The following is a 9,767-nucleotide window of genomic DNA, read 5'->3' as shown; positions in this document are numbered from 1 at the left end:
CGGGGGAGGGCGTGGTGAAGCCCTGGCCAATGGAAGGGATTCCCGTGCCCCTGAACCCCGCCTCCAGGAGGTGTGGCGACGCCCTGGCCAATAGGAGGGTCTCCCATGCCTCTGAGCCCCGCCTCCGAGGGGGTGTGACGTATCCCTGGCCAATGGGAAGGTCTCCCGTGCCCCTGAGCCCCGCCCCCGCACTATAAAGAGCGAGGCGGTTGGAAGCGGGCGCGTGCCGGGGGTTGGTGGGCCAGCCTGCGGCGGACGGAGGGAGCGGCCTGCTGCAGCGATGGCGTGTCACCGCCTGGTGCTGGTGCGGCACGGCGAGAGCACCTGGAACCAGGAGAACCGCTTCTGCGGCTGGTTCGACGCGGAGCTGAGCGAGCGGGGCGTGGGCGAGGCGCAGCGGGGGGCCCAGGCCCTGCGGGACTCGGGCTACCTGTTCGACTGCTGCTTCACCTCGCTGCTGCGCCGCGCCGTCCGCACCCTGTGGATCATCCTGGACACCACCGACCAGATGTGGCTGCCCGTCACCCGCACCTGGCGCCTCAACGAGCGCCACTACGGCGCGCTGACCGGCCTCAACAAGGCGGAGACCGCCGCCCGCCACGGGGAGGAGCAGGTCCGCGTCTGGAGGCGCTCCTTCGACGTGCCGCCGCCCCCCATGGACGACCAGCACCCCCACTACTGCACCATCAGCAAGGTCAGGGGGCACGCCGCCCGCGGGGGGGGGTAAAAGGTCAGGGGGCACGCCGCGCGCGGAGGGGGGAGGGTGGGGGTAAAGGTCAGGGGGGCACGTCGCGAGAGAGGGGGGGTAAAGGTCAGGGGGTGGTCTGAGTGCCCCCCCTCTGGAGGAGGGTAAAGGTCAGAGGGTGGTCTGAGTGCCCCCCCTCTGGAGGAGGGTAAAGGTCAGAGGGTGGTCTGAGTGCCCCCCCTCTGGAGGAGGGTAAAGGTCAGAGGGTGGTCTGAGTGCCCCCCCTCTGGAGGAGGGTAAAGGTCAGAGGGTGGTCTGAGTGCCCCCCCCCCCCCCTCTGGGGGAGGGTAAAGGTCAGTGGGCTTGCTGTGAGGGTAAAGGTCAGGGTGGTCTGAGTGCCCCCCCCTCTGGGGAAGCGTAAAGGTCAGCGGGTGGTCTGAATGCCCCCCTCTGGGGGAGGGTAAAGGTCAGAGGGCTTGCTGTGAGGCTAAAGGTCAGGGTGGTCTGAGTGTCCCCTATTGGGGGGAGGGTAAAGGTTAGAGGGTGGTCAGAGTGCCCCTCTCTGGGGGAGGGTAAAAGTCAGAGCATGCTGTGGGGCTAAAGGTCAGAGGGTGGTCTGAGTGCCCCCTGTTGGGGGTAGGGTAAAGGTCTGAGTGTGCTGCCCCCCCCCCCCCCCCTTTGGGGGAGGGTAAAGGTCAGTGTGCCCCTCTCTGGGGGAGGGTAAAGGTCTGAGGGTGGTTGGAGTGCCTCCTGTGGGGTAAAGGTCAGAGGGTGGTTCATGTGCTCCCCCTGGGGTGTGGATAAAGGTGAGGGGGTAGCCTGAGTGCCCCCTGTGGGGGAAAAAGTGGGGGGGGCTGCAGGGATTAATGCTCTCCTAAAGCTATAAGGAGAAAGTGAGGACTGCAGATGCTGGAGTATCAGAGCTGAAAATGTGTTGCTGGAAAAGCGCAGCAGGTCAGGCAGCATCCGAGGAGCAGGAGATTTGATGTTTCAGGCAACGAAGGGCTTGTGCCTGAAATGTCGACTCTCCTGTTCCTTGGATGCTGCCTGACCTGCGCTTTTCCAGCAACACATTTTCAGCTCCTAAAGCTATACCTTGATTGTTAATACCTGCCTTTTTTGAAAGTGGGCTGGTAGGGTGAGGGCTGGTTGTGGTGGTGTTGGGGAACGTTTGTGGGATTAAATGAGTTTGGGTGGATTGATGTGGAGTGAATTGTTGTGTGTGGTCGGTCTGCTGGGATACTGGGGAGACATCTGCTCCTTCACTGGGGTGATGTGGCGCAGACCCCTGTTCTGTGCATGTGCTTAACCAGGCTTGTTAACTCCTCCTCCTTGTGTTAGATGCAGCATTTGAATCCAGTGTGTGCTGGATTTGTGCAGGAAGCATGTCCACGTTTTAAATGCTTTCAGACTTTTTTCCCTCTCTCGTGCTCTCTCTCTGTCTTTGTCCATTCACCCTTCCCCCACTCCCATAGTGAGACGTGCAGTTCCCCATGATCCATTCTCACTTGCTCTCTAAGTAAAATGGAATGGAAACTCTTGCGCACCACATCCTCTGAATCAGTCGTTCTGAGCTACACCTCTCCCCTCATCACTTCTTTTTCTTTTCCTGCTAATAACTGAATCATCAGATGTGGAACTAGTCCTCCCAAAACTCATCACTTGGCAGAGTACCTCTTGCAGAGTCAGTTGCAGTGAGGGGGGGTGAGGAGGTGGCTAGCACTGGTGTTCCCTTGGAATTTTTAACATCAAGCATTCTACTTCTCAGGGGAGAGCTTAGAGTTGTGCTTGGATTTTGAGTAAATGCACTTTTTTGAACACCTGCCAGGTGACTGCCTTTGAAAATACACTCTTTCCCTGCTGCCTGTCTTCCCATTGCCAGGGCAATCCTGTTTTATTTTCAGTAAAACGGGATGGCAATCTCTTTGATAAGATTGATCCTTCAGGGGTTAAGTTGAGAGTTGTACAACACGGAAAGACATTTCGGTCCAACTCGTCCATGCCGACCAGATATCCTAACCTAATCTGATCCCATTTGCCAGCACTTGGCACATATCCCTCCAAACCCTTCCTATTTGTGTCCCATCTGGATGCCTTTTCAATGCAGTCATTGTACCAGCCTCCATCATTTCCTCTGGCAGCTCATTCCATGCACACACCACCCTCTGCGTGAAAAAGTTGCCCCTTTGGTCCATTTTATATCTTTTCCCCTCTTGTCTTAAACATATAGCCCTCTACATTTGGACTCCCTGACCCTAGAGAAAAGACTTTGTCTGTTTATCCTACTCATGTCCCTTGTGATTTAATGAACCTCTATAAGGTCACCCCTCAGCCTCCAATGCTCCAGGGAAAACAGCCCCAGCCTATTCAGCCTCTCCCTGTAGCTTGAATCCTCTGACCCTGGCAACATCCTTGAAAGGGTGCAGAAAAGATCTACAAATTTAATGCCCCTCTTGTAGAAGGAGACCAGAATTGAATATACAGTATTCCAACAGTGGCCTAACCAATGTCCTGTACAGCTGCAACATGACCTCCCAACTCCTATACTCAATACTCTGACCAATAAAGGAAAGCATACCAAACGCCGCCTTCACTATCCTATCTACCTGCGACTCCACTTTCAAGGAGCCATGAACCTGCACTCCAAGGTCCCTTTGTTCAGCAACACTCCCTAGGACCTTACCATTAAGTGGATAAGTCCTGCCCTGATTTGCTTTCCTGAAATGCAGCATCTTGCATTTATCTGAATTAAACTCCATCTGCCACTTCTCAGCCCATTGGCCCATCTGATCAAGATCCTGTTGTAATCTGAGGTAACCCTCTTTGCAACTTTCTCTTTGAAAGAGTTGTGGATGCACAACCATTGAAAGTATTAACAGTTGAGCCTCTGATAAACTACAAATTTATTAACTCGGGGAAAGAGGGGAGGAAAACAAGAGGCAGATTAAACTGTTAAGCAGCTTGAGAAATTATACAAATGGGGTCTGTTTTCTCTCGAATTTAGAAGGTTAAGATGGGACCTAATCGAAGTTTTCACCGTTTTTAAGTGGGAAAAGTCAGGGTAGTAAACTATTTCCACTGGATTCCTGGAATAGGAATAATTTAGCACGGCCAATCCACCCTAACCTGCACATCTATGGACTGTGGGAGGAAACTGGAGCACCCGGAGGAAACCCACTGGGAGAATTAAGGCAAAACTCCTTAAGAGAAATGTTAGGTGTGCTCTTCTTCTAGTTAAAGTCAGTTTTATTTTAAACAGTGTTCTTTTTCAAAAAGAAACAGTTGAATATTTTCTTGGGATGTTGATGCAGAATGAAAGGGTGAGGGTTAGATTTGCTCACATCAGAAATTCAGTAGGAATACATTCTCTCATGGTTGGGTTTTGTGTGGTGGGTTCAAAGGTGTAATTTTGTTTTGAAATCAGTTTTTGATAACTGTGCACCTTTTTTACAATAGATTATAATCCCTACAGTGTGCAAACGGGCCTATCGGCCCAACCAGTCAACACTGACCCTCTGAAGAGTAACCCACCCAGACCCATTCCCTATTATGTCAGCCTTGACTCATGCACCTAACCTGCACATCCCTGAGCACTATGGGTAATTTAGCATGGCCAATCCACCCTGACCTATAAATCTATGGACTGTGTGGGAGGAAACCGGACCACCTGGAGGAAACCCGTGCAGACATGGGGAGAATGTGCAAACTCCACACAGCCAGTAGCCTGAGGCTGGAATCGAACCTGGGACGCTGGTGCTGGGAGGCAGCAGTGCTAACCACCGAGCCACTGTGTTGCAAATATTTATTTATTTATTGCCCTTTTTTATTCCTTCCCACCTCACAGGCACGTCGCTATGCAGATCTAAAGTCCGGTGAGCTCCCAGCCTGTGAGAGTCTGAAGGACACCATTGCACGAGCCCTGCCGTTCTGGAATGATGTGATCGTGCCACAGATTAAGGCGGGCAAGCGGGTGCTGATCGCGGCCCACGGCAACAGCCTGCGTGGCATCGTCAAACACTTGGAGGGTAAGTGGCACTGGAGCCCCGTTCTCTTTCAAACAAAAAATCATTGGAATAATGGGCAGTCTAATTGACTGACTAGGATTGGCGTCATCTCTCTCTCTCTCTGCCTGTTGTGTGTGTGCGCCAGTGTTTATTGCCTGCCCCTATCAAGGTTGAGAGTAAACTACGTTGCTGTGTCTGCAGTCATGACCAGGTGAGGATGGCAGATTCCTTCCTGTAAGGAAGTGACCCAGATGGGTACCCCCCTGCTCCTCAATTATTGTTCCAACGTTGAATTCCAGATTTTGATGGAATTCAAACTCTGCAATCTGCTGGGCTGGGATTAGAACCCCAATCTCCATGACGTCCCCTGGGACCCCCAGATGAACAGTGCAGCAATAATACCACCAGCCCATCACCTCCCCTTTTAAGGGATTACTCCCCAAGTTCTGAGTGAGTTTGGAATTTAGGATTGGGGTGGAGGAAATGCTGATGGTGGGGAGTTATTTTTAAACAGATCCCAGACGGGAATCTCTTGTGTGCTCTCCTGCCAATAGTTGGGGTTCAAAAGCCTGTGATTTTTTTTAATATATATTATTTCAGTCCCTGCCTGGCCACACGTCGCCCACTGGGTGCGGACTCCAGTGGTCCAGCTTATCCGAAAGCTTTCGCCCTTTAAAAGTCATTTTCAGGGCAGCGTGAAGGTCTCGCTATATCCAGCACTGGGGATATTAAGTGACTGGCTGCTCTGGAGGTGTTGATTACAACTGACCTTTGAATAACAGGAGGCTGCTTGTCCACCCTGGAGTCAGAAAAGCACTGGGGCAGAGAGAGACTGTGTGTCTCTCTGAACTTGAAACAGACCCTTTGGTCCAAGTCATCTGTGTATATCTCCCTTTGTACCTGTGTCTCTGTCTCCCTCTCTCTTTGTTATTGCTGTCACTTGAAAACACGTTTGTTCTGCTTTCTCTCTCTATGCAGTGACACAGCATATCCTCTCCCCATGAACTCTTCCCTTTATTGTGACTGTCCTGTTGGCTTAAACAAATATGGCCACACTTGGGGGGTGCCTAACCAGATGTGGCAGAGCAAATCATTTGCTTTCCATCTCTCTTCCTACTCGTGGACTGTTGGAATTACTTTTTGTTCTTGGGCAAGTGAATGAGCGTTTCTGGTACCCCAGAGGAAAATGGAGCTGACGGAAGGGTCATGGCTTCGAAACATTGACTTTGCTGCTATGCTTCTCCAGCTCCACGTCTGTCAATGTTGAGTTAGACCTTTTTAGCCTGCCCAGCGTGTGGCATCATCAAACAGACAGAGGGGCAAGGCTCCACAGTGATTCCTGCAGCTCTGGGGCTGGTGTGTGACCGGGGAGGACGACACATGTTTGTCCTCACCTGCGGATCCTTTTGCCAAATCCGGAGGACCTTCGGTGCCACTAGGTCAGAATCCTGGAATGCCCTCCCTCAGGGCATTGTGGGTCAACTCACAGCAGGTGGACTACCGCCATTCAAGAAGGCAGTTCACCCCCACCTTCAAGGGGAAACTAGGGAGGGGATGATAAATGCTGGCCAGTCAGGTCCAATGAATTAGATTTTAAAATGGAGGTGCCATTGCATTCCTGGGTGTGTAATAACACCCCATCTCTGGCCCAACCTTAACTCTCCTGCTAACCAAATATTACACCTGTGACACTACTCTGAATTTCTACAAACTGTTGATACATAGAGTCCCTTCAGTGTGGAATTCGGCCCATTCAGTCCACACTCTTCCCTGAAGAGCATCTCCACCCAGCCCCTCGCTCCCCTGCCTGTCCCTGTAATCCTACACTTTCCCCATGGCTAACCCACCTGGAGCCTGCACATCTCTGGACAGGACAGAGGAACTTAGCATGACCAAGTTCAGTGCAGGACATAAGTCCTGAAAGCACTTACCATGTGAAAGCCCAGTTCAGGTACAAGGTCCCAGTATTGAAATAGTAGCCGTTTTAGATTAGGTTCCTGACAGGGTGGAAACAGGCCCTTCGGCCCAACAAGTCCACACTGACTCTCTGAAGAGTAACCCACCCAGACCTGTTTTTCCCCCACCCTATATTTATCCCTGACAAATGCACCCAACACTGTTGGCAATTTAGCACAGCCAATCCACCCTAACCTGCACATCCCTGAGCACTACGGGTAATTTAGCACAGCCAATCCACCCTAACCGGAGTACCCGGAGGAAACCCACACAGACACGGGGGAGAATATGCAAACTCCACACAGACAGGCGCCTGAAACTGGAATCGAACCTAGGTCCTTGATGTTGTGAGGCAGCAGTGCTAACCACTGAGCCACCCCAATTTCTTTCCATGCAGCTGCTACTGTGTTTTTCTGGCCTGTAATATGTCTTTTGAAAATGTGCTGGACTGTGGTAGCCTGTTTCAGACAGTCCATCCAGTCTCTAACATACATTGGCTTTTGAGGAAGGATTTGGGACAAATTTGCACACGAAATTTCTTGCACGGTGTGGTGTACACTTGGTAATAAGCCTGGCTTTTTAATTTAACGTAGCATTTGACTGACTTTTGTTTAAAATCCAAACCCAAACTGTAACTCCTTTCTCTCGTGAAAGATGGGGCCACAGATGCATACCCTGGAACTCTGTCAAACTTAAGGGTATTGGCTACCTTATAGGAGGCTTCTACTGTGCTGGTTATTTTGACGCTCCGTCAGTGATGCTGAGTCAGGTTGATGTAAAACTGACAGGTTTCCCATTCTGGAGAGGTCACTCCTCTTCTCCCAACCTGAGGCTCACATTACCGTTACTGACTGAGTGACCGCTCCCTCCCATTGAGATTGCAGCGCTATTAATAACCACAGCACACCCTGAGTGTGTAACCCAAGCCAACGAAGACTCGCTCGGTAAATGTCAGAGGCGTTGGAAGGAGTTCCTGTCACTGTGACTTGGGCAGAGTTGATCTCGGGACTAGGTAGTCGATATTAAACTTGAGCCGGATAGCATTAACGCTTTCTCCCCTTGAATCCAGTCTGGAGATGACCTTCTCCTACCCTCTGTAACCCTGGACCCTCGGTCTTTTGGTCATTTAGAATGTTCTAGTACGTGCCCTCTCTTCCTCACTTTGCTTCTCTCTCTCATTTTGAATTCAGCTTTTTGCTGACAGATCACTTCAGTGCACCAGCTGACGGTCTTGTGACATTGTTTTTTAAAAAGAAATGCTATTGAAATGGAGGCCTGCAGAAAATCTGTGTGCACCAGTATTGCAAGGTCTTAAGACAGTTACCACTGCTGCCACATGGCACCAGGGACCCAGGTTCAATTCCAGCCTCTGGTGACTGTGCACAAACTCCACACAGACATTTTCCCCCGTGTCTGCAAGAGTTTCCTCCAGGTGCTCTGGTTTCCTCCCACAGACCAAAGATGTGCAGGTTAGGGTGGATTGACTGTACTAAATTATCCACAATGCCCAGGGATGTGTAGGTTAGGGTGGATTGGCCATGTTCATTGCCCATAGTATCAGAGGATAATGCAGGCTCGATGGGTTAGCCATGGGGAATGTAGGATTTCGGGGAGAGCACTGTCTGGAGGCTGTGTGAACTCAGTGAGTGACTGCTGCTGCTTCTCAGTGTCCACTTGAGTCTCACTGCTGTCTCTTTTCCCCGTTCAGGTATGTCTGACGCTGCCATCATGGAGCTCAACCTGCCCACCGGTATCCCCATTGTCTACGAGCTGGACGCAAACCTGAAGCCCACGGGTCCCATGAAGTTCCTGGGGGATGAGGCAACTGTGAAGGCAGCCATGGAGGCAGTGGCATCCCAAGGCAAGGTTAAGAAGTGAACGCTCCAGATTTCAGACAAAAGCGAGTGTCGGGCACCGTGACAGGTGCGCCAATGCTGTGCTCACGTCACAATATTGTTTTTTAATAAAGCATTGCTGTTATTTATCAACCAATTAAATTAAACCTAACCCTGATGCCATCGGCTTCTGTGTGTCTCACTTTGTCACCAGCCGTGACTCGGCCCCAGCATGGTGGCTGAGTGGTTAGTACTGCTGCCTCACAACCCCATGGTCCCAAGTTCGACTCCAGCCTCTGGCGACTGTTTGTTTGTTTTTTTGTGTGGAGTTTGCACATTTTCCCAGTGTCTGGGTGGGTTTCCTCTGGCTGCTCTGGTTTCCTCCCACAATCCAAAGATGTGTCGGTCAGGGTGAATTGGCCATGCTAAAATTCCCATAGTGCTAGGTGCATTAGTCGGAGGGAAATGGGTCTGGGTGGGTTACTCTTTGGGGTGGACTGATTGGGCCGAAGGGCCTGTTTCCACCCTGGTAGGGAATCAAATTTAAGCTGTTGCTTCAGTTGTACTGAACTGCCTGTCCCTGAATTACTACACTTCTGGACTGACTTACACAACCACTTGGTCACGTCTGCTTAACTCTAACACACTCAGGGTCACGTTCAGAGTGAGGATTGCTACGAAAACCTGGAGCCTCCTCATATGTCTGATCCTCAAAGCTCCTTCCTATCCCACAGAAGGGATTTCTTTTGCCGTTGTTCCTGGTTCTTGTCCACTGTTTGGTGCCTGTCTTTTCTTTTAATAAATTATATATTGTCTCAACTCTCTTCCCACCCATTTCTTCTCCCTCTGTCACCTTGCAATTTCTATTTATGCACCTGAATCTCTACCCCCTTCCCCTCCTCCCTTCCCAGAGAATTTTGCCTCTGTCCTGTGGTTCTCGCACACCTCTTCCATCACATCTGTAACGGTGGTGCAAAAGAACAGACCTGTCCCTCACCTGTTGTCTACCCTGTATTAATCCAATGACAGACTGGTCTTCCCCCTCCCGGTTGCCTGGATGTAGGAAATCCTATTTCAGTCATGGATGTACAACTTGGTAACTGCTCCTTCGGTCCAACTTGTCCACGCCGACCAGATATCCCAGCCTAATCAAGTCCTATTTGCCAGCACCCGGCCCATATCCCTCCAAACCCTTCCTATTCATATACCCATCCAGATGCCTTTTTAAATGTTGGAATTGTACCAGCCTCCACCACTTCCTCTGGCAGCTCATTCCGTACACGTACC

General features: G+C 51.0%; 1 protein-coding gene across 1 annotated transcript; it reads left to right on the top strand.

The window, feature by feature from the left end:
• The first annotated feature begins 210 nt into the window (after positions 1-210).
• LOC132836834 (phosphoglycerate mutase 2-like) lies at positions 211-8,663 on the top strand. The gene is made up of 3 exons (XM_060856356.1): positions 211-694; positions 4,530-4,710; positions 8,354-8,663. The coding sequence occupies exons 1-3, from the start codon at positions 281-283 to the stop codon at positions 8,521-8,523; spliced, it is 765 nt and encodes a 254-aa protein (XP_060712339.1). The 5' UTR covers positions 211-280; the 3' UTR covers positions 8,524-8,663.
• Positions 8,664-9,767: the final 1,104 nt, after the last annotated feature.

Source organism: Hemiscyllium ocellatum, chromosome 48 (genome assembly GCF_020745735.1).
Source record: "Hemiscyllium ocellatum isolate sHemOce1 chromosome 48, sHemOce1.pat.X.cur, whole genome shotgun sequence".
Classification (NCBI taxonomy): domain Eukaryota; kingdom Metazoa; phylum Chordata; class Chondrichthyes; order Orectolobiformes; family Hemiscylliidae; genus Hemiscyllium; species Hemiscyllium ocellatum.
This window is presented reverse-complemented; position numbering and strand designations above follow the sequence as displayed.

Excerpts from the sequence above, each read along its gene's own strand:
- LOC132836834 (XM_060856356.1), top strand. The coding sequence starts at position 281 with ATGGCGTGTCACCGCCTGGTGCTGGTGCGGCACGGCGAGAGCACCTGG. Across the intron at positions 695-4,529 it reads ACTACTGCACCATCAGCAAG|GCACGTCGCTATGCAGATCT; the intron begins GTCAGGGGGCAC and ends CCCACCTCACAG. Across the intron at positions 4,711-8,353 it reads CATCGTCAAACACTTGGAGG|GTATGTCTGACGCTGCCATC; the intron begins GTAAGTGGCACT and ends TTCCCCGTTCAG.